Here is a 23958-nt window from a genome sequence, read left to right on the forward strand (position 1 = left end):
ACAGAAGGAAGGATCTAGAAGAATCTGAAGAAAGGGAAAGGTTGACTACAGCAAGCAGCTGGAAGCTATCTTCAATCGGATCAATCAAGATTGAGCTAAAGAAGGAAAGAAGATCTCGATGAAGATATGAAGCTGGCGCACCTAGGGTTAGACCTTTACCATTCGGCAGTATAAAAGGAGGATGGTGTGCAGCGTGAAAGACTTCTTGGCACTTTTTGAACCCTTGTTTTATTTAGTTTACTACTCTAATCCTGCCGTGTGTGGCATCCAAACAATTTACATTCCAATACTATTTCTTATTTCCGTTTTGCTTTCAATTCGAACAAGATTCAAGGCTCGTGGCCGTAGGTATCATTTCCATTAATCAAGTATTTCCCTTTTGTTACATGATGTGTTTAATTCATTTAGCATTTATGAATTCTGTTATGTGTGAGTAAACCCCTTCGGTGAGGTTTTAGGGGTGGAAATAATTGTTGTCGACATGTAAACATTCGTGAAGCATTTGTTCTTTCGGTTGAGTCTCGTGATTCCGGAAGGATCTGTTCGAATCCATGGACAGTAGGGGCCTAACGGGTGATCTCCGTTCGGTAAAACGCTGTCCATGTCAAGCAAAGGTCAGAGTATACCAGGGCGTGACAACCGGTATACCTATGACCGAGTAGCTGAGCAGCGTCAACAAAATGCGTTGTAGATCCGGAAGGTGGGGAAAGGATTGATGGGATACACTGTCCTTCCTCAGTCTTGGGCTTCTCTAGAGACTATCCATCAACTGTGACGAGTCATCAAGCCATGGTTATCAAACGAGGAAGGTAACTCCTGCGCCGTAGCATGTCTATGACTGGTCGGCTAACAAGCCGGAAATGGTTGTGTCCAGGAGGCATGTGTCACTCAAAGTGCAGAGTTGGGGACCTCGGGAGAGAAGGTTGGTGAGGGTCATACTTGGTGAGTAACGGGTATGACTATCATCTAAGGAGAAGTGAAGCACTGCCTTGTGACCGGGGATTGTGTGACCTTCGAACCAAGTGACTACAATGGATTCAACCATCCTAAGTGTGAAGTATAAGCCCTTGAAACGCCCCAATGTCTTTGGGCCACGCCTTGGGTTTATATGGACCATGGACAGATCATCAGTATGCATATGACCAAAACGAATGTTGACAACAGTTATGACCTAACCGAATAACCTCACCCATTTGTTATTATTGATCTTGTTAATTTCTTGTGCAGAGTATACAGATTGAGACCTGTGACACCTCAGTTTGTCGTTGGAGAACGAAGTAGTTCCTCACTCCCTGTGGGATTCGACCCTACACTTGCCACTAAGACTTGATTCTTGTTGTGAGACGTAGGAGTGTGTATTGTCTGTATCGGGCATACACAAGTATTTTGCTCGCACCGCACGACGGGTGCGTGTCATAGACAACACCCATGAATAAGCAAGATAAACGATAAAAACATAACACGGTCAATATCATGAATCATCCACAACAATAAAAGACAATAGCTAGATCGAGGAGTACTTAAAAGAATTTGATAGAGACTTAAGCAATTGTAAAAAGCATGGTAAGAAATTGACAAATGGATTAAATTAAACACTTCAATCATAAATCAAGATCAAGGAAAGTATTGAGATGAATCAAACAAGCGAATAAAGATAATCCTTACAATCTGAGTGCAAGATGTAAATTCGAATCCACAATAACCAATCTTGATCCTAGGAATCCAAGCTGTTTCTCAGTGTTTGAGTGCTCCAAAAACAAATGGAGAAAAGTGGAAAAATGCCCTAGAGGCTGCTGGAGTCGAGAGTTGGGGTGAAAACCTTAAAAATGGACTTTTAAATGGAAAAAACGTAACTGTCGAAAATGCCAGGGACGGCGGCCGCCGTGATACGGCGCCGCCGTATACTCCCTTCGCTGGCTCTTATAAAAACGTGCACGGCGCGCGCCGTGGGTGCGGCGGCCGGTGTCTGGACGGCGGCCGCCGTGGAACGGCGGTGGCTGTCCGCTTTACTTCACGAAAGATCCCAAATGATGCCAAAAAGCTCGATTGATCCCGATTCCTGCAACACAACAAAAACACCACCAAATAACATCGAGCAAGTGAATAATAGAACTAAAAGATACGAAGCATGCTCGAATGCACAACATAAAGACCCACAAAACAACCCAAAAACGAGGTAAACAAAATACAATTTAAAAGAAATAAGTAAAAATAAATAAATCTTATTTTATTTCAAAAATAAATAAAAATGTTAATTGAATATAAATTACTAGCTAAAATAATTGTCATGTGTTAGAAGGTGTTTGGCTGAGTTTATAAGCTCTTTAGAACAACTTGTAAGCTGTCTAGGTGCTTATAAGCTCCGTCAAAGTGTTTGGCAAAATAAGTTTTTAAAGAGCTTATGAGCTGTGAAAATAAGCTTTAAGAGTTTGTAAGCTCCCAAAAAATAAGTTCATCTACCCCAACTTATTTTCTCATTATCTTATAAACAACTCTCATATTATAAAAATAATATCTAATTATAATTTTTATTTTCATCATATATCATTCTAATTTCATTTTTCTTTTTTCTTTAACAAAGATTTTCTCTCACTAATTAAAATTCTCTCTTTAGTTTATAAGTTCAATTACCTAAACACTTTGACAACTTATAAGCTTTTAAGAAACTGCATCTTATAAACTCTAAAAGTTTATAAGCTCTTTAAAATAAGCTTAACCAAATACTCTCTTAGTGTGGTGTGAGTTACTAGCTAGTTTTGTTGTGTGTTAATATCATATGGATAAAAAAAGATGTACAATAAAAACACCAAAAGTTTTATAAAATCCACCCATACTTTCATGTCTCATGTGTTTTATTCTTTTCGTACTTAATAACTCTCCATATTCTAATAGATAATGTCTTATTATTTTATTTCAAAAAATAAATAAAAATGTTAATTGAATATAAATAAGAAAATTAAGAAGGGTTAATTGCATATAAATTACTGAACTTTCAACAAATTTTCATTTTGCATACGAACAATAAAATCTTTATAAAAATTACTCAACTATTAATTTCTTCTTATTTTGCATATTTGTCCATTTTTCGGCCAAATTTTGGGCCTAAAATGACGTCGTTTCCATCCAACTATACACTACAACGTCGGTTCTATTTTTCTACATGGTCATATTTATGCTACGAAAGCATATTCATGCCAAGTGAGTATATTTACGCCATGTCATGATGATGAAAAATAGACAAATATGCAAAATGAGAAGAAATTAATAGTTGAATAATTTTAATAAAAAATTTAAAGTTCGTATGCAAAATGAGAATTTATTAAAAGTTCAATAATTTATATGCAATTAACCCAATTAAGAATAAGGGGTTAAGAGTGTAAAGTGGATGAGGACCACTTATTTAATGTGTGTAGAGAAGGTAGGGACGAAATACAATTTTCAGAAAGTGTCATTATAAATGGGACAAACTAAAAAGGAAAGTGTGCCAAGATAAGTGGGACGGAGGGAGTACAATATAGACAATACAGTAAAATAAATAAATCTTATTTTATTTCAAAAAATAAATAAATTGAATAAATAAAAATGTTGAAATGAAGTGGCATTCCACATGTAGTCTACCAATACCAACTAGTCAAGTTTGGGACACCATATTGTGCGAGGTCTTGATTCCTGTTAAATGGTTCATAGCATTGGTGTGGTGCAGATACAGTGAGATAGGCAGCATCAAACACTTGGTAAGCGCAGTGAGGGCACTTGTTGTCCCTCTCCAACTTCCTAATGATACAATGGGAATGAAATCTACAACCACACTCGAGTTCTGTTATAGGCGCACCAATGGATGCCCTCATGAAGAGGCAGATGGAGCATACACCCTCGTCTTCGCCTTCTGGTTTGCATATGGAAAGATACCAGAGAGTTCCCATATGCTTATCATTCATTACTCTGCGCAACACTGTCTGGTCTGACCACACGTACAAGGGGCTCAATTTGGGCGGCATCAGCGCCCTCATCTTGACTTCATCCAACGACTCCCCCTCTCGCTGCACTGTCACCACATCCATACGTACAATCACAGCCACGCAGGCCTGCCCGGCCTCTGCTACTGCCACCAGTTGTCTTCCAAATGCACACAACTCTTGGCATAACTTGTTTATTCCATCCATGCTCATACGGTACTCCTCCAGCCTCCACCTCAATTCGTGAAACAATGACGTTGCATCGCACAAGCATGTCATATCGTATTGCTCACTACCGATTCTTGTTATCTGCTCACCCTCGCTCATCATGAACTCGCTTCTCATCTCTAACAAAAAGATTTTCTCACGCCCCTCAGCCTCAGCGTATGATTTCTGCCGTGACCTAATCTCCTCCAGTCTTGCAGGCAACAACTCGTAGCTTTGTGAATATCCCACTTGAAAATCCCTCATCACTAATCAAACCTATTTCAAAAATCATAATCAAAGTTAATCTTTAAAATCAGTGAATTAACCAAAGGAATGAATGACATATACATTGATCCATCAACATACGTACACGAATTAAAAGAGAGAGTCTGAGTAGCATACGGCGATCACCTCACTTTTCCAGCCGATAAAGAATTAAAGATGGTGTTGGTGATGTTACCTATGGCTATAACAAAAAAAAAAAAAAAAAAAAAATTAGTTGTGTACGCCAAGACTCTCGCCAACGGAATTAATTCTTGTTATGCAGATCCTACATATAAGCCCTATTCTAATGCATTTCTCAATCTACGCTTGAATATTTCGATATCGCATAACTCAAATTTAAACCTATTAGCGAAAATAACACCAACTAGTCTATACACACTCAACTCACAATTCCCTAAAAGCAGATGGATTCTCGACGTGGATATTCACACGCTTACGAGTTCTCGGCTGCGAAACTGGAAGATATAAACTCACGGCAGAAAGCATACAGATGGTACGGGCGGCAGAGGATCCTGATCTTTGAGATGAGAACTGACTTCATCATGGACGATGGTGATTATCGGGAAACAATCTGGTCGGAGAGATACGATCTGAGCGGCTTGGCTGTGGGCTGCGACGCAAAGGATATCGGGGACGTAATAAACTGGAGGCTGGACGAGTACTGGATGAGCGAGGAAGGAATGCACAAGTTCTGCCAAGAAGCGGCTGCATTTGGCAACCGACGGGCAGCGCAGCCGGAGCATGCGTCCGAGATGTGCGTCCCCGTGATCGTGCACATGGAGGTGGTGACAGTGCAGCAAGACGGGGAGGAGTGGTATGATGCGAAGCGGAGGGCGGTGTTGCCGCTGAAGATGTGCCCGTTGCACATATGGCACGTGCAGACGGCGGTGCGCTCGGAGATGAGTTATGAGCTGATGGATTTTCTCTTCTGGCTGCCGAGGGTGAGAGCCAACTCGGAGGAGGAGCTGGGATGGCGTGAGATATGTTATGGTGTTTGCATGGTGTGCCGCATGAGATTATTCTTCTTGGGGGCTTTTATAACCCAGCTAGATTGCGGATGTGCGTTTCATTCTCATTGTATTATAATGGTGTTGGAGAGGGACTGCCGATGCCCTCTCTGTGATATCCAAGTGTATGACCCCACTTTTCTGACGGCGCCGCCCTTGGAGGAGTGGTGGTGGGAGGATGAGGAGCTTCTTAAATACGGCATCCGATCCTACTAGCAAATCCACAACTATAAAACAAAAAATAAAGAAAGCTTCATCTGTTTGTGTTGGAATAGTTTAGCGGTTTGTTTACAACCTTTAGATAGATACCGTGGTTTGATGTTTCGAGAGAAATAAAAATTTCATATTTTCTTTAGTACCAAGAGTGTTTGTCATCTGCGTATGAGCTATGGATAGTAAAATTAAGCAACAAACTCTCTCTCCTTTGTATTCCATAAGAAATCATTGAGTCAAGACTTGGAGGGACATCTCTAGCTCTTGAGATTCCGATGCATTTCCAAGTCATGGCATTGTTTGATTGGCAGCGAAGATTCATCAAAAACCAACTCAAACTTCATAAAAAAAAAAGCATCTTTTGCCCAACGCCACAGGCTTGTTCTTAACTCGCACGAGGAGTCTGTTATTAAGATCGTGGGTTTTGGTGTAATGGTCTGCTCGGCTGCTTCATTAATCTCAAGAAAATGGTGTTTTATATTGTGGAATCCTGCCATGCACCATGTTAATCTCCAAGGAATTACATGAATTGGAATTGGCAATTATACATCCAATCTATGTTGCATGGGTACGGAGGTGCGGATGCGGGGGCGATACGATACGAGTACGGGGATACAGATTTTTAAAAATTATAGGGTGCGATTCGGCAAGGATACATCTAATTATTAAAATTTTATGATATATAATGCTTATAAAATATATACAATTTAGATTTTCTTAAATTAATTATATGTAATTTACATTTTATTTTATCTAAAAAGTTAAGCATTTTCAATTATATAAGTTAATTGAGCAACAATATAATGATTCAAATATTATTAGTTCAATATATAAGTCATAACTAAAAATAAAATTATCAAAATAACCTTGTGTAGACCTTTCGTGCACGAGATACGTGAATTTCGCCTATGAAATTTGCAAATCCGGTTTATTTTTATAAATTATTTTAAAAGATACGCCACGTGGCGAATCGGGTGCGAATCCGACGAGAATCCGAGAGAATCGCACCCTAAAAGAATCCGATTCGCCGTACATGCTAATTTTTGAAGAATCCGTACATCATAGCATCCAATTATATACTATTTAGTATACCTATTATTTAAGTTATGTATAAAGTTTTTTGGGGCTACTGCCAACAATGTCAAAAATCAAAATAAATTGAAATGTATTTATTTAATGGAAGAATTTTTAGTTCAGGTGCAAAATTAAAATTTGATGAAAGTTCGTAGGTTAGGCCAACTACCCCTATGTAAAAGAATTTGCAGCAGCTAGTATTTTTATTATCCCTTCTCGTTCACCTCTATCATTACGTTGACTGCACCACAATCGCATCTCTAATTTGCAAAGCGAGATACTCAGCTTTATTCAATGATGTTCTTGCCTCCTTAAGAGCCTTTTCCAACGATGGTTTTGCCTCTTCAAAACTATCATCGACAAGCAATTGCATAACTGGTTTCACTTCATCATTTTCATTTGCATCCATGATTTGGAACACGAAACTATATATACCTCCGCAACAAAAAATGATTACATTATAATTAGTATATGCTTTTGTGTCGTAAATTAAGATGTATATACTGATACAATTATATATATACTATACCTCCATAACTGGTCGTTGATGTGTTGGGCTCTGCTCCTTGATGAGCGTTCCAAGCAGGAAGGGTACTTGGTTAGTTGCCATTGCGCTGCTTTGTTCTCTTATAAGTCCTTCAGTTCTTGGTCTCTGTTCCTTTATTTTTTCGGCTCAGGAAATGCCGGGTCTACTTGGGGGCGATGGTTAGGCCGGAGCTCCTGAAGTATTCTCACTTTTCTGCTGCCTGCGTTTGTCATTTTTGTTAATTTTCTAGATGAGTACTTTTTTTCTTCTCGCTCTGAGAGGTTTTAACGAGGCTCAACCTTTAGTCTGCTTCATGTGCTTTTAAGGGTTTTTGGTTCTTTTTTCCTTTTTCTTTTTAATAAAATCTTATTTTAATACTGATACAATTATATTTATTTTGCAAAATAAGATAAGATTTTATCATTGAAAACATGTTGTTGGAGGGCAAAAATATGAACAACACATCCCCTTTTATGTGTTTGTGTTATTCCAATGGAAGTTTGCATTCAAGTTCAAAGTTGGAAAATTGTTGCCGTGCTGCAAACCATAGTTAAGACATGTTTACTTTCGTTCTCTTTGTGGGAAAAGGATGGAAAACAAATAATTTCCCTCATTTTTCATCTTTTTCATGTGTTCTCTTTGTTAGTAAATTTTCTCCAGGCAGAAAGAAAAAATTTCACGGGCAGCCCCTTTTCCCACATTTTCATCCCAAATCATGATATATGATAGGGTTAAGGTGCAGATAGTCCCCTGAAGTGTGAGCCCTTATTGCGATTTGCTCCCCTTACTCACTATGTGTGCAACTTACCCCCTAAACTTCAAAAAAATCGCACATTTAAGCCCATCTGACCTAACTCTGTCAGTCAACGTTAGTTAGTGATTTTTTTTATTTTTTTAATTCTAATTGTGGGGCCCACTTGTAATGTTTAATTCTCCGGAAATATTTTCATATTTTTCAGCTATTTCTTTTCCAGTTTCTGGCAATAATAATTGCTTATTTTATCTTCTTATGAAATTCTCTCGCAAAAAGGGACGAATCTCCCGAAAATTTGGGCAATCCTTGCTGCAAAATTGCTTCATCCCCAAAAAAAAAAAATTCCCAAAAACCCTGAAATTTCCATCGGCCGATTATTTTTCTCCCCAAAACTCTCCGGCGGAACTCCGGCAACACCAGTCGCCCGCCACCGCCTCTCAAAGCCCTCTCCAGCTCGGGCATCATTCAAGCTCATAGTTAAGGATTTTTTGAACCTAATCCCAAAATAAGTGTTCCTCTACAATTCTCTATCAATGTCGGAAAACAACCTCAAAAATTCCAAATCAACCACTCACGGCCGCCTCATCCGCCACTAAATCGGCCTGCCCAACTACAATATTTCCGATTTCCATCACCGCGAGTCACCACAACAGGCAACACCCGTCGCCACTACCTCGTCTGAATCGAGAAGAACAGCCACCACCGCCTCATAACAAGCCTTTATCCGCCACCCTCTCTAATCCTTCACTCATTCTCTTTCTCTCTCATGTAGATTAAAGGATCCCCGAGTTTTGCCATTGAATGGACTGCAAAATCCCTAATTCACAAATTAGGGATCAATTCTACAGAAAAAGAGGAAATAGAGGTACTTGAGCTCGGCGGTTGAACCCAGGCTGGGAGAAGAGCGACGACGGTGGAGAAGAAGAGGAAGGAGAATGCGGCAGCGGCGGAGAGAGCGACGGCGGTGGAGATGACGAGGGAGATGAATATGAGGGTGGCGGCAACGGTTTTCCTTGGGGAGTGGGGGTGGGAGGCGGTGGATAGGAGGACGGAGGAGGAGGAAGCGCGGAGATCGTCTTCGAGTTCATTAGTTGAGATTGAAAGTGAGGTTGTTAGAGTGGATTCTGGATCAGAAGCCATTAGTGTAAAGGTCGAAGAAGAAGAAGAAAAAAAAGGAAGGTGGGCCCCATAATTAGAATTAAAAAAAATAAGAAAAAATTTTCTTCCCACCCCCTACCCTAACCCCCCCCCCCCAAATTTTTTTTTTAAATTTCTCCCCACCCCCTACCCCGAAGCCCCCACCCAAATTTTTTTTTTTTATAAATTTTTTTTCGCCACCCCCACCCAAATTTTTTAAAAAATTGAGGGGGGCAGGTGATTGGAGGTGGGTGGGTGGGGAGGGGGTATGGTGGGGGTGTGAGGGGTGGGGTGGAGTTGGCGAGAAAAATTTAAAAAAATAAAACAATTTTTTTGTGGGGGCCGGGGGGTTTAGGGTGGGGTGGGGGTGGCAAGATAAATTTTAAAAAAATAATTCTTTTTTTGGGGGGGAGGTGGGGTGGGGGTGGGGCTGGGTTGGTGGTGGTGGTGGGTGGGTCAACGGAAAAATTGAAAGTATAACATAAAATAATTAAGTAAATAATAAGGGTAATATAATCATTTAACAATTTATCCATTATTTTTCAATAAAGTGAACATGTGTATAGGATAAATAAAGTATAGGATAAAAAAAAAATCTATCAAAGAGAACATGAGATAACAAGAGTGAAAATGATAAAATTTTCCCACTTTTTCATTTCCATCATTTTCCTATGATAATTTTACGACCAAAGAGAACGCACCCTACCGGCAAAATCTGTTCTGGAGATCCCAAAGAAACAACTTGTTCTCTATAGAAAATCTACATCATTTTCTTATGTTGATAGTGCGTATTATAGGATATTTAATCTGCCACCTCCAAATATGTTTTTATATATAATGATTTGTATTTGTTACTTCTAATCTTACTTAATTAAATTGATTACTATATAATAAATTATCATTATTACTGCTACAGTTTTCAAAGTTCAAATTATACTCATATATATAAATTTGATTTAACTTTTATCTATTTTCTTACACGTACTTGCAAATATTTATTGAAGTTAATTATCAACCATTAATAGTATTATAACCTTTTCATTTGTTTTCAAATATATTATTACCTAGAATAATTAAATTGTGTTAAGAAGTTATGCGTGCAACATGCGTAATCTCATTTACAATATGTTTCCATCTTCCTCAAAAAAAAATTTACTAATATGTTTCCATCTTTTACTTGTTTTCTTTATTGAGATCACATTTGGTGCAGGGTCTCTTTCACAATAGAAAATTAAACCTTTATTTATTTCACGTGTCATTACCGAACTTCTTAATTAGCTACACTCTTACTCTTACACATTGGAAGCATTCATCAAAGCTTAATCTATGGCTGCAGTTTCCGGCAACAGACCTCACGTATTGGCGGTTCCGCTCCCCGCCCAAGGCCACGTGAAGCCGCTGATGAGCCTGTGCCGCCAAATAGCCAAACACGGCATTAAGGTCACCTTTATTAACGCCCAATCTATACATCACAAAATACTCTCTGCATCTGCTGCTGAAGAAGAAGATGATGATGATTCCGACGCCAACATAGTGATGACGGCAGTCCCCGACGGGCTATCGCCCGAGCACGATCCGAACAACCCCTTTACGCTGTTTGAATTGATTGAGAGGATTAATGGTGACAATCCAGACCAGAAAATCAGCTGTGTCATCGCTGATCTTTCGTTTGGGTGGGTTTCGGAGATAGCACAAAAAATGGGAGCTGAATTTTTGGGCTTTTCAACCCCTTCCTTTGCGTCCTTCGCCATACTGCTTCACATTCGAAACCTTATTCAACAAGGATATCTTGACACAAACGGTACAATCTTTCTCTTTCCTTTTCTCTTTTTTTTTTTTTATTTTTTTTTTTTTACTATTTTTCTTTCGAAAGAAAAACTTATATTTAGTGACGTTAATTTTGTTAGTCAAATGGGCTATTGTATAGCTCCTGCATTGTTTTCAATTATTGCGTTTGACATTTGCCTATAAATTGGGGCCTCGTAGCAGCCATGAAATACACCAAAAACAGAAGCATTTCCTTTTGTTATAGAGAGAGAAAAAATCTTGTGAGAAAAAATCTCAGTGTTAAAGTTATACATGAGTGGTAAAAATGAGTTGAGAGCAGCTACAAAATACATTGTGGTATTTTTTATGTACTCATCCCTTCGAGATTCTCTAATATATTGGTGTGGGTCCGTGGACGCAAACAGTTTAGCTGAATCACGTTTAAAATATCGATGTTATCTTTTTTATGGGGATGAGATCCAGTGTACCACAATTTTATGTGTGTCATTGTATCCCATGCTTACATCTATTATTTTAAAAATATTTTTTATAAAAATAAAATTTATTATAATACTATGAATTATATTTAATTTTTATATCAAAAAATTAAAATTTTTAAAAAATATATACCATGACTTTGAATTTATCAACCTATTATTAGCTAATAAAAGTGAAATTAAATAATAAAAAATAATTATACACCCTAGATTGATGGAATAAACCCTAGTTAATAATCACAAAATTAAACTAAAGCATACAAAATTGAAATTGAAGAAAAAATATATAAGAAAATAAACAAAATTGAAAGTGGGACATAAAGTGTGATACACTGAATCTCATTCCTTTTTTATGGTTCTCATATCGATCGATATCTTAACTATTGCGTTACACTAGATCTTGGGTGGAATTAGTTACGTCTAATTCCCAACAAATTTTTCATAATTGATAAGATAAATGATGAATATTTTTATCTTCATTAATCATTATTAGTATTTTTGTAATTCTATGCTTATAATCAACAAAATTAGCTCAAGTAATTGAAAAAATTATCAAGAAATTGGAATATCCCTAAGTTTCAAACTAAGACAAATAGAAGGTTTTTATCATATTGCCACAATATTTTTAAAATTTTAATTTTGCCAAATTTTCATTTTAGGATAAAATTACAACAAACTGTAAGTTCATGTTTGCCCGTATAATTAAAGTTTATGAATGGAAACAAATTATGGACAAAGTTCATATATAATTTTAAATATAAATTTGCTTGTATTTCATTAGTATTTGAATTTGGACTTGACTCTCCCATATTTTATGAGTTTTACTGCAATTAATTACAGGATCGCCGGAGAGAAGTGACATGATCAGGCTCTCCGACGAAATAGCAGGCTGGAGAAACAATGAGTTTCCATGGAGCTTTCCCGGCGACCTCAAACATCAAAAGATTATCTTCCACTGTGTCCAATCATACAAAGCTGCTGATAAAGCAAACTGCTTGCTTTCCAATACTTGCTATGAACTCGAACCCGCAGCTTGCGACTTACACCCAAATATCCTCCCTGTCGGGCCGCTGCATTTAGTCGAGGCGGCGAAGACGCCGGAGAAATCTCGTTCCAATTCCGGCAACTTTTACGCTCAAGATACATCTTGCTTGATCTGGCTGGACACCAAACCCTCTGGCTCAGTGGTGTACGTTTCTTTCGGCAGCTTTGCAGTTTCCTATGAACAACAACAGCTGGATGAACTGGCCCTCGGGCTCGAGCTTTCGGGCCGGCCTTTTCTGTGGGTTGTCAAGCGGGACATTGCGAACGGGCCGCATGCCGAGTTCCCGGACGGGTTTCTGGAGAGGGTGGCCGGGTTTGGGAAGATTGTTGAGTGGGCGCCGCAGGATGAAGTTCTCTCTCATCCTGCTGTTGCGTGTTTCGTGTCTCACTGTGGATGGAACTCGACTCTCGAAGGCGTTAGCAAAGGGGTGTCGTATCTTTGTTGGCCATATTTTTCGGATCAAGTACATAATGAGAGCTATATTTGTGATAAGTGGGAGATTGGGTTGAGAATCGATTGTGACGAAAATGGGATTAGATCGAGATATGAAATCAAGAAGAAGATCGACATGGTTTTATCTGAGAGTAGGTTTAAGGAAAATGCATTGAAACTCAAGGAAACGTGTGCCAAGAGTGTTGCTGAAGGGGGTTCATCTTATAAGAATTTGATGACATTTATCGATCATCTTAAAGAAAGTGCATAATATAATATTTTTAGGCGTTGCCCATGAATGATTTAATATTTTTCGTGGTTTCAATTTAATATATATTTTGTGTAATGTTGTTTGTTCTATGAATTTTCTTTGTGATTATTACTTCACTTTTAATGGATACTTTCGACATGTACTATTAGATTATTTATATTTTCTGTATTTTTTGTTTTGAGAATTCTGTTATGACTATCGAGTTAGTTATATTTTGAAGTAGTTAGTTAGCTAGATACAAAAGTTGTATCTAAAGCTCAAGCTCTTAGCTAGCTATATATATAAGAATTCATTGTAACTTCTTTCACATTACTAAACTTATGCGATCTTGAGAGTTTGAATGGTGTCATTCGATTAGCATCACTCAATGTCTTTCATTTTATCTCTTCAGATATGAATAACCTATTTAAAGTGTAAATTGCTAAGTTCATTAAGCTCAGTCAAATTTTTTCCATTATTTTCCTATTTCTTTTTTCCTTGGGAAGATCGGGGCGTTACACACGGTTGCCGGAGATCGATGAGGGTGGCGTCTAAGTGGGGAGTTGGGGGACGAGGGCTCGGCCCTTGTTCGGTCTATGAGAGAAGGGGTGAGTGATGGAGGCACCGCCGCCGCTTGAGATCCGGACGATAGCGATTGGCCTATGCCATGTGTGTGCGTGTCCTGTCACTGAGTCGAGAAAGAACAACAACGACGGCTCATCATCGTTGTTTCGCCCAAGAGAGAGTTGGTGGTCGGTGTGCTTTTGCGCGCCTCCGTATGTGCCTGTGAGTAGGGCCGGCCCTTATATTGTGGAAGTGGGGCAATGACCCATGGCCCCAAAATATAAGCCCAATAAAATTATCATACCCTATTAAAAAAAATATCTTATTTCTACCTAAACTAGCGAACAGAGCAGCAACAAAACTGGAAAAAAAAAATGGTATATTCAACGGTAACACCCAATTACAGAAATGACTCTCTCTCTCTCTCGCTTCAGAGTTTAGAAATCAGAACAGAAATGGCTATCTCATCTCTCTCTCGCTGCTCTGCACTCTCTCTCTACTCGAGAGGCTCTTCTCTCAATTCTCTCTTTTTGCACCTGCTACGATTCTACTTGCCTTCTTTAGAAGATCGATCTAAATTATTTTTATAATTATTTGATCATTGTTTTCTAGTGTATTGCACTTTATAATTAATGTTACAGGTGTACAACTATCTCAAATTTGCTACAATTTCTTGAAACTTCATTTTTTAGGGGTCCTTTGACGAGCCCGTTTTTGTGCTGTTTTTTAGTCCATTTTTAGGTCTAGATCGAGTTTTTTTGCATGTTTGTGTGTGTGTTTGTGCCTGGGAGGGCATGTTTTAGACACACGAGTGTGGAGGGTATGGTTTGGAACAGGCTTCATTCCGCGAAAGAGGCAAGTACCCGACTTCATACATAGGCAAAGACCACGCTTTACACATATTGAGTACCGCGCGGAATTGGGTTGTGTTCGGGTGGAATGCCTAAATGACAGGGACGTAACCAGAGGACGAGGGAATAAAGGGAAATGAGGCCAAGAGAGAAGTTTGCATATGGGCACAGTTGGCGTACACAGGCAAATTAAGGCAAGGTACATCTTCCCAGAGCGATATCATGTCATACCCGGAGGATCTGCAGATTCTAGGGCACGCCGCATAAGGAAAGAACTACCTAGGAGAACAACTCTACTTTCTGTTGCACAGAAATATGAATTTAATTACCCCGTACGCATGCAAGATAATAAAGGCAGAATTTTCATCCAACATAAAAAGCCTACCCAAGAATTGTTGTAGTGTCGGGAGCAGTACTGAAATAGGCTAGGATGATATCAGACAGGTTATAATAGAGATTGGAGTAAAAAACATGTGCCACACAATCTTTTTATTTTTTCTCAAGTTAAAATATAGTCCAAACACGTACTATTAATTATTCAAGTCAATGCAAATACTCTAACATAATGCGTTGCATGCATCAAATATTTGCTGGAATAAGCTTAAACCATTGTGCCTCTGGATTCTGAGCACAAGTAGGTAAATCAGCAAGATTATCTCCAACACAAAGACATTTCTTAGTCACAAGCTTAGAATCCGAAGCATTCTTCTCTAAGCACAAGTGTTTCCCTCTGCCATCTTGGGCAGCTAAATGGAGACCAGTGCTTGATACAAGCTTCCACTTGCTCGAACAATCCTTCGAGACACGGGGCGTTGTCCCGTCTCCGGCCACCCCGAGGCACCATGGACTTCCCGCCAGCCTTATAGGGCCACCATCTTGGTGGTGATCCCATCGGCTTGCATTTTTGCAGGTTGCCACAACTATGTCATTCTTCACAACATGCACACATTGCCCACTCAAAGGATGGAACAGTATATAGTATGTTGGGTGCTTCGACTTGAAATCTGAATGAGATTCAACATTATAATTATTGTAAGGGTAAATGGGTAAAACTACCCACTTTCACTTATATAAAAACACGTAGAAAATATTCAAACTTGAAGTCAAGGGATAAAAAAGCCCTTGGATGTGACAAAATTTGCGTGGAAATTAAATCCGCGACATTCTGACACTGACTGCTTGAAACGTATTTTTTTTGCCAACGAATTCATTAGTTTGTCGACCTTCCACTATCCGATCGACCGGCTAGTCAGTGTTTGTCGACAAAATACGTTTCAAACTGTCAGTGTTAAAGCGTTACTGACTTTCCTGTAAATTTTATCACATTCAATTTTCTACATGTTTTTATTAAAGTTGATAGTTTCTACATATAACTTAATAAAAAGGGCATTTTCAATTTTCACTTATTTCATCATTTGCAAAGTTAAAACATTTGTAATTGCATATATGTTGCATGAAATTTCATACCTTGATTGATCTGCCTAACAACCTGCAATTTATCAAGAAATGCAGGATTTCTGGGATGATCCCAATTAATATCAAGAACTCCATAAATCTCTTCAAGATTAACGTGTCCCTCTCTAAGTATGTAGCTGCCTTGTAAAGCCCACAAAGCCCAGTCGAGATCGGCCTCAGCTACAGCAGCCAAGAGACAACTTATGTACCTGTTGTCGGCCAGATCGTCGCCTCTTTGGTTAATGCCAAATTCACTCAGAAATAGAGGGAAAGAGTTGTTGCCTGCAATCAAGAAAAGATAATTGTCTCGTGCCCATTTGGTGACGGTGGCACATAACTGGTTGGTTTGGGCAGCCCATTTTTCAGCAGGAATGCCAAAGGAATACCAATGCGCTTCGTAAACCAATTTGTTCCTCACATTAACTGCCAACGGTTTGGACTTGAGAAATCCAAGGTTGTTGTCGAAGTTTAATCCAGAGACGATGACTAGGAAATCTGGGCTTTGTGCGTGAATTGTGTTAGCTCCTTGCTGCATGTATTTGTACCAATCTGCCTCGTTTTGTCTGCTACCTCGTAACTCATTCCTCATGCTCATACCTACGACCTTCACAACAATTTTTTTTTTCATAATGTCATATATATTTGGGGTTAAATATATAGTTTAAGACATGAAGGTTAACGTTGGTTATTACCTCAAGTTCAATTTATTTATTTTTTCGAGACGAAGTTCAATTTATTTTTAAATGATCTTAATTTTTGCAAAATGATAGTATAATATAATCCGTATCAAAATTTCTTACGACATAAATTTGAGTATGAAATTACAGGAATAAGAGATTCCATGTCCCACCATTTATAGTGTCACACTATTAGTTTTACTATTTTAAAATGTTTATTAGAAAAATTAAATAATAGTATTATATAATGAATTCTTATTAATATTTATCATTAAAATTTGAAATTGTATATATATATATATATATATATATATATATATATATATATATATACTAACTTTAGAGTAATTGACTCTGATTATTAATTTAAAATTTTGAAATAAATTAAAAATTATAAACCATGATTGGATAATTAGTAAATCCTAATTATTATCTTTAAATTATACCAAAACATAATATATTAAGAAAAGAATATTAAGACTTAAAAAAGAGAGAGAGAGAGAGAGAGAGTGACGCACACTTGTTAAAAATTGAGAGACGTGATCCCATTTGAGGAAAATGAGGTGGAATTTCATTTTTGGCATTGTTGCTTTGATTTCACAATTCACCTCATATATGTTGGAAATCTACTATGTTGGAAATATCGATACGGGCAATAATTAAATTTTACAAAATTAATTAACTAAGATTTTTAAAAGATAAATATAATTTGAAGTCATACATCAATCTAACAAATTCAAATTAAAGCCATAGTAATAATTAATATATATATACATGTAATTAATATGCTAGATGTGTTATTTTTAGGAAACAAGCCACTTATAATAGGGACAGCCAAACTGAAATACAAGTCAGTTTTAATTGAACGAATGAAGTAATTATTATGATATATATGTTCTCTTTTGTTATAATTAAATTTATTATTAAAAATTATGATATTAAAAATAGAAAAAAAGTTATCATATTTTAGTGGTCTTCAATTTTTTTTTTTTTTTTTATCTTGTGTAGGATGGAAAAAAAAATATGAAAAAATATTATCACATTGATACCCTATAGTATATATGAAATGAAAAACTTATATTTTGACTTTTTATTTCACTCTTTTCACGTATTCAATAAAAAAAATACTAGTCTCATTGATAATGACACATTTTTTCTAGACACGAGAATTAACCATTATTAGGATGTAAAGTACGTTTTTGTGTAAAATACACATGGAAATTAAGGAGAATTAGGGCCTTAATTATTGTTATTTTTGGAATATTGTCTCAATGTTAATGAGATAAATCAAAATTAAAAGTATGTCATTATCAATAGAACAGATACGAAGAGAATATTTGAATAAAGAAAACGCAACCAAAGTATAAAACTCAGCAAATGAATGTACTGACCGCAGGATGAGCCTTATATGCCTTGGCCACCGCAGCTAGGCCTCGCAGCCATTCCTCCGGGCTAAAATCGGCGTCGCCGAAGAACCCGTTGCCGTCGCCGCTGCAGCACCAAGTCGGGCGGCTGACGTGGTTGTCGAGCACTACCATCACCTTATTCTTCCCGAGCTCATCAACCACAGCCTTGTGAAGCTGGACGACGCTCATGTTCAAAAATCGAGGGTTATTTTTGGCTATGCCTGCTTTCGCAGCAGATAGGTTGAATCTCTCTAACGATTTGGAAACCGTGAGATTCCCGTAATCAGGCCTCGTGAACATATACGTCGACCACGTGAACCGCACGCAGTTGAACCCTGTTTCACTTATCTTCTTCACTATAACGTTGATTGGCTTCTTTTCGAGGCCCTCTGCGATCATTGGCTCCAAGTGCGAAGGCCAATTCACACACGCTAGCTTCACGCGCTTCCCGCTCGCGTCGTCCACTATCCATCGCGAGTTCGTCGACAGCGGCCATGAGCCGCAAAAGGAAACGATTTGCAGAAGCAGAAACGCCAACATCGCTTCGTCATTCCGAATTCCTCTTGCCATTTTTTATAACTTTTCCTTTTTCAAGTAATCTCGTTCTTATTTATAGACATTTGTTAATGTTTGTTGATATGGATGTATTACATTTGCTTAAATTTGTTTTGTGGTAAAATTCTGTGACGACAAAGGATTTTGAGTGCTAGTTTCCATTTTTATTGGCAAGAAATCAAGTTTTTTTTTTTATTAATTAGCTTATTTACACGTAAATACATTAACTTTTAATAATTTTTTTATTTTCAATCTAATATGAACTTAGTGCCCATCTGATTTTTTCTACGGCGAGCAATTCGAATTAAATTAAAATTGACATGACTTCTATGTAGCATATTATTGACCTGACATGTCCACATGGCGTACGCATGTCAACACTATGGGCTGAGGACAAAACAACGTTGTATTCTAAGGTAGAAAACAACGTCGTTTTTCATGAAATAGAAATAATTGCTTTTTTCATTTAAAACGATGATGTTTAGAAGAAATCAGAGTTATAACTTTTTAACCATTGGTCGATTTAACTATGTTGGCAGCTCTGAAACACGTCGGTATCAATTGTGGGGGTTAGGAAAAATGAATTTCATGAGAAAAAAAATTAAATATGCATTAAATTCATGTATTTGGATTTTTAAAAAAGTTCTCATGAAAAATCAGAAAACATTGAAAGTTTGAATATTAATTTTACACACAAATAACCATTTTCTTAGCCACTTTTATTAAGTGAATGAGGTCATATAATACAAATAATGTGGTGCAAGTAATAATGCATGAATTGAACACTACTGAAAAAATTGGCCGATTTTCTAACTTGGTGATGGTCCAGAATAATTATGAGATATGGTACAGTGCGAGAATAGGCAAATTAGATTCAATTATTTGAATTGAGTTCTAAAAATAGAACAGCATGCTCAAGCTGTAAATTTATAGTAAGTCTAACGTTTTATATAGGTTGGGTAAAAGATCATTTCATAAGATGCAATGACATTTGAATGTCACCTTTATTTTGTGTTTGCAGCCTGATGAAATTATTCCATATTAAATGTTATAGAACAAGGGTTAATTGTCAAATAATGCACCACCTTTCAGCTAATTTACAATTTAAGCCCATTTTTAAGACAGTTAATAAAGAACTCACATTAAATTTGTAGCAATTCCATTGCCCATATTTTTCCAGCCACTAAAAGATGATACGGCGCATAGTGAAACCTCACAGCATTTTTCAGTGATCAGTTGAAAAAAAGTTAACAGAATTAAGACTCTGATTAATTTAATTCATTGTAAATAAAAAAGGTAAGGTTATTTTTTTAACTTTTTAAGAATTGTGTATTATTATCTTGTTTTGTGTAAATTTTTCATTTTTTTTGTACAAATCTTGCATAGTTTATTCAAATGATCAACAATTATATCGTACAAAGTTCGTGGTATTATTAGAAAGAAAATGTATGAGCTTATACCATATTTGATCAACTGCGAAAACACTACTTTTTTTTATATCATTATCATCGATGCGAAAGCTGTTAATAAGATACAATTTCCCCTAAAAATGTAGGCTTCAATAACACCACGCTTTCTTTGTAGATGAGAGGGAAAAATCGCTCCTAGATAGAATTCAGCTAAAGCAACTCTTCTAAATCGCAAAAATGGAAAGATCATATCGGCTGCGTGGCCTTATACAGTTAAGGGATTCTTTTACAATTGAAGATTTCTCTACCAAAAGACTAATTTGGAACCTGACAACTTACTTGGATTTCCTTTGCTCAGAAACCCTGGCGCCCATTATCTTGACGACAGCTTCATCCTTCGATCTTAGCAACTTGAGAGCAGGATGAACGTTAAGATTACCAGCAACGATCTTCTCGCCAACATCGAGCTCACTTAAATCAACGTCTATGAAGGGAGGGATTATATCTGCAGGACAAAGGTACTTCACAGTTCTCTTGATAATGTTTAGAGACGACCCTGCAGAACAAGAAGAACAATTGGCAAGGCGTAAGTAGAAATGCAGAAGTATCATGGCAGATGTTTTATTTTTGTTTAAGGAGCTTGAGCTTCAATATGTCTAGAGCGAAGGAAAACGTGATTTGAATCAGCAATAGCAATGACATGCCAGCCTACAAACACATTTCGGTGAATTACTTTTTCTGCATGTTTCCAAATTCTATTAGCATCCTGAAATCTAATTAAGTCTTCCAACTTCTTCCTCCATCAACATCTTTCAAGGTTAGAGTCTTAGACAGAATCTTTTCTAGTCTAAACTCGCTTTAGTTCTTCTAGTTCCTAACCCACTTGGTTATCCATTAATTTTGAAGGAAACTTGTTCTTGAAACAAGAAAGTCGGGTCCAGACCAGTAGGGCCAAAATCCAAAGGTTAAAGGCTCTGACCAGATTTGGCTGCAGGCTAGCATATGATTAAAAGCAAGAAACACACCCGAAAAAATGCAACCTAAACATGTGTTCAAGGCTACCAAGAACCAGATGCCACTCCATATATTTGGAAGTGATCTGACCTTTACAGGATTGTCCTATATGAATCAATGGTGCTTTTTAGGTACGGTGACCAGCACATGTCTTCCAATTGATTCTACCTTTTATCTATTTAATCCGAAATTATGTGACATTGCATTCAAAATAATTCAATTCTAAAAATACGTATAACTCTTTTGGTCAGAAACCCATGCCATGGACCGTAGACTGGCCACAAGCTACAAGCAAAAGATAAATCATCTGACTGCATGTGAAAAATGCAGTAGCTAATCCCTAATAGCCATAGAGATATTGTAAGTCAGTAATGTGATTAGCTAAATTATGAAGCACCTTTTAATATCTAAGTGACAGTACTGAAAGACCACTAAGTGGATAAAGCAATGTGGAAAATGAAAATCACAGGATAGTATTACATTTTTGCCCAAAAAACCATCAATATATTTGTCCCATGTTAACCAAAAATACCCCAACCAAAAAAATACAACCTAAGCTGGCATTTCCTAATCCACAGTAACCTAGCAAAATGGTATTCAAGCACATGTTCGGCAATGAATTCACAACTAGAGCTTATCCACTTTTCTCTGGAAAAGAGTATGCACAAAGGAAGCACAGAAAGATGTGTTTGGTAAAGATAAAATGGAAGAAAAGGGAATTCTCTGATTAACATCACACCAGAAATAAATTAACTCAAGGAATGCAGTAGCAATTATCTGCATTTTTACTTAAAAAGATAGCCAGGAAACAGAGAAGACACAACATTTCATTACAGTAAAACAAATCCTATATTAATAAATACGAAGAGAAATGTGAGCTTTGCATAAAGTGGTAATAAATCACAAGATAAGATTTTCTACGTACCCTTCTTGAGCCCAGGGGAAACATCATCTCCTCTAAATACTAGAGGAACATCAACCTTCAACCAAGCACTAGATGGAGCCCTTATGAATGTAACATTAAGCACCGCATCTGTGCTCGGATGAAGATGGAGCTGACATTTATCAAGAAAGTTTATATCAGTGCATAACCCAAGAATTTCCAACCAGTGCTGTATGAAAACTCAATAGCATTATAGAAATGATAAATCATTATCTAAATTTATGTAATCCAGCTTCCTATCTATCTAAAACCCCTCGCTCAGCAAAGGTTCAATGGCCATTTAGAGCTAGCTCAGCCACATCTCACCACAGAAAACCCCAATATTTCTCAAAATCAGACCAAATTAATCCAATATTTAAACAGTACATCAATCGAATATAAGACATTTTCGCCTTTTTCAAATACATACCATCCGAGGCAATACTCGGACTTTCTCCACAACCTCACCGGACCCGAACTCCGGCCGGACCTCGAGATCAAAGAGCCTGGAGAGAAAGAAAGACCGCCCTAAATGATTCACGAGCTTCTTAACCTGATTGCTCTGCACGGAAATGATGCGCTTGTTGCCGCCGTGCTGGCCATCCTCCGCCTCGAAGACGATGCTCGGAACGCGGCCGGCCTTCCTCTCCTTGGCCGAGATGCTCTTACCGGAGGCATCGCGTGGGATCGCATGGATGGTCTCGTGGTATTTGGGGTCGGGCCTGGGGAATCCGTCCAGGTAAGTGAATGTAGGAAGAGCGTCCACTTCCTGGAGGAGCGCGGCGGTGGAGAAGCGGCGGAGATGGTGGATTGCTGCTCGGCGAATCAGCATTGGATCGGAGGTGTTGGGGGTGGGGTTAAGGAGGGTTTTGAGGGATACAAACGGGAAAGCGGTGACACCAACAGAGACGTCGCTCACATTCCAAATAATTACTTTTGGGCCTAATACTATCATATAAAAGCCCAACTCTACTCCACTTTAAAAACGCCAAATTCTAATACTCCCCCATTCCTTAAAAAACAAATATATTAAAAAATAATATGAATTTCAACAAAAGTAAGAATAAATTTGATCAAAAACTATAATAAATTTTAATATTTTAATTTTTTCTAAGTCTTTCGTTCTTGTTTCATATTATATATTCCCGGCAATTTTGTTGACAGTGTTACATCCCAAAATTTTAGCTATTTTTGAAAAAACGTGTGTGTCATTCGTGTCTGCAGTTTAATTCCTCTAAAAATCTTATAGATGTAGTATAGACTTCCAACAAAGAAACAGATCTCTTCCAACATATAAACAATACAAATTGTGTTTCTATCTTCTAAGAGCAGTTGTGTATATACTCTTAAATTTATGTAATTTCTTAAGAAATTGAAAATATGATGTAGAGATTTCAAGGAAATAGAGAAATACTGAAAATAATGAAAATAAGGAAATTGGGAAAGCTGCCGCAGACAGCGAGAAATTGAGAGAATCAACCGAAAACAAGAAAGGTAAGGAAATTGGGAAATATGTTGAGAACGAGAAATTGGAGAAATAGAGAAAAACAAACTTTTGCAACAAAAAAAAAAAAAAAAAAAATACACTGTGATGAATTACAATTACCTGCTCCAGAAAGCTCACGCTCGGCTCAAGCAAATAGTTCTCTCATCATTATAGAAGTAGAAACAAAGAGAATACTCTTTTAGGCTAACGTAAACTTTTTCTTACCAAAATTTTTCTCTCTTTATTTTTCTTTTTGTAGTTTTGATTCTCTTTTAAAATCATCAACTTTGATTTATAAAAAAATATTCAATATGGATGATAAATTAAAGATAATGACGATATCTTTAATTTGATTTAAAAATTATAAAATTTAAAACCAATAAATTATTATAGTTTAAAGTCACAAAATTATTTTTTCTCTTTCTTTTCTCTCTTCTCTCCTCTATCATATCCTCTCTCATTTCTCATT

At 37.3% G+C, this 23958-nt stretch overlaps 4 protein-coding genes across 6 annotated transcripts; 1 reads left to right on the forward strand and 3 right to left on the reverse strand.

Moving 5' to 3' along the window:
* Positions 1–3532: 3532 nt before the first annotated feature.
* LOC131004323 (uncharacterized) lies at positions 3533–5084 on the reverse strand. 3 transcript variants are annotated; one of them, XM_057930971.1, is made up of 3 exons: positions 4886–5039; positions 4575–4629; positions 3533–4439 (listed from the first exon to the last, which is right to left on the reverse strand). In XM_057930971.1, the coding sequence occupies exon 3, from the start codon at positions 4425–4427 to the stop codon at positions 3615–3617; it is 813 nt and encodes a 270-aa protein (XP_057786954.1). In that variant the 5' UTR covers positions 4428–4439; positions 4575–4629; positions 4886–5039; the 3' UTR covers positions 3533–3614. The 3 variants fall into 3 exon arrangements, with proteins under 3 accessions (XP_057786954.1, XP_057786953.1, XP_057786955.1); XM_057930970.1 differs by having other exon boundaries at positions 4534–4629; XM_057930972.1 differs by lacking the exon at positions 4575–4629 and having other exon boundaries at positions 4937–5084.
* Positions 5085–10485: 5401 nt separating this feature from the next.
* Positions 10486–13185, forward strand: LOC131004319 (UDP-glycosyltransferase 83A1-like). The gene is made up of 2 exons (XM_057930966.1): positions 10486–10960; positions 12264–13185. The coding sequence occupies exons 1-2, from the start codon at positions 10486–10488 to the stop codon at positions 13169–13171; spliced, it is 1383 nt and encodes a 460-aa protein (XP_057786949.1). The 3' UTR covers positions 13172–13185.
* Positions 13186–15044: 1859 nt separating this feature from the next.
* On the reverse strand, positions 15045–18781 carry LOC131004325 (glycosyl hydrolase 5 family protein-like). Its single transcript, XM_057930975.1, has 3 exons — positions 18089–18781; positions 16033–16624; positions 15045–15569 (listed from the first exon to the last, which is right to left on the reverse strand). The coding sequence occupies exons 1-3, from the start codon at positions 18671–18673 to the stop codon at positions 15145–15147; spliced, it is 1602 nt and encodes a 533-aa protein (XP_057786958.1). The 5' UTR covers positions 18674–18781; the 3' UTR covers positions 15045–15144.
* Positions 18782–20122: 1341 nt separating this feature from the next.
* On the reverse strand, positions 20123–23684 carry LOC131004334 (uncharacterized). Its single transcript, XM_057930979.1, has 3 exons — positions 22434–23684; positions 22007–22136; positions 20123–20623 (listed from the first exon to the last, which is right to left on the reverse strand). Exons 1-3 carry the CDS (start codon positions 22956–22958, stop codon positions 20403–20405), a joined length of 876 nt encoding a protein of 291 aa, XP_057786962.1. The 5' UTR covers positions 22959–23684; the 3' UTR covers positions 20123–20402.
* Positions 23685–23958: the final 274 nt, after the last annotated feature.

The sequence above is a fragment of the Salvia miltiorrhiza genome, unplaced genomic scaffold (genome assembly GCF_028751815.1).
Source record: "Salvia miltiorrhiza cultivar Shanhuang (shh) unplaced genomic scaffold, IMPLAD_Smil_shh original_scaffold_381, whole genome shotgun sequence".
NCBI lineage: Eukaryota > Viridiplantae > Streptophyta > Magnoliopsida > Lamiales > Lamiaceae > Salvia > Salvia miltiorrhiza.

Bases quoted from the DNA above. Each gene is read 5' to 3' on its own strand.
- LOC131004325 (XM_057930975.1), bottom strand. From the start codon at position 18,673: ATGGCAAGAGGAATTCGGAATGACGAAGCGATGTTGGCGTTTCTGCTT. The intron at 16,625-18,088 runs GTCAGTACATTC...ATTGTTGTGAAG, and splicing joins CATATAAGGCTCATCCTGCG to GTCGTAGGTATGAGCATGAG. The intron at 15,570-16,032 runs GTATGAAATTTC...AATCTCATTCAG, and splicing joins TGTTAGGCAGATCAATCAAG to ATTTCAAGTCGAAGCACCCA.
- LOC131004323 (XM_057930972.1), bottom strand. From the start codon at position 4,427: ATGAGGGATTTTCAAGTGGGATATTCACAAAGCTACGAGTTGTTGCCT.
- LOC131004334 (XM_057930979.1), bottom strand. From the start codon at position 22,958: ATGATAGTATTAGGCCCAAAAGTAATTATTTGGAATGTGAGCGACGTC. The intron at 22,137-22,433 runs GTATGTATTTGA...GATAAATGTCAG, and splicing joins TCCGAGTATTGCCTCGGATG to CTCCATCTTCATCCGAGCAC. The intron at 20,624-22,006 runs GTACGTAGAAAA...CTTGTTCTGCAG, and splicing joins TTCCCCTGGGCTCAAGAAGG to GGTCGTCTCTAAACATTATC.
- LOC131004319 (XM_057930966.1), top strand. From the start codon at position 10,486: ATGGCTGCAGTTTCCGGCAACAGACCTCACGTATTGGCGGTTCCGCTC. The intron at 10,961-12,263 runs GTACAATCTTTC...AATTAATTACAG, and splicing joins AGGATATCTTGACACAAACG to GATCGCCGGAGAGAAGTGAC.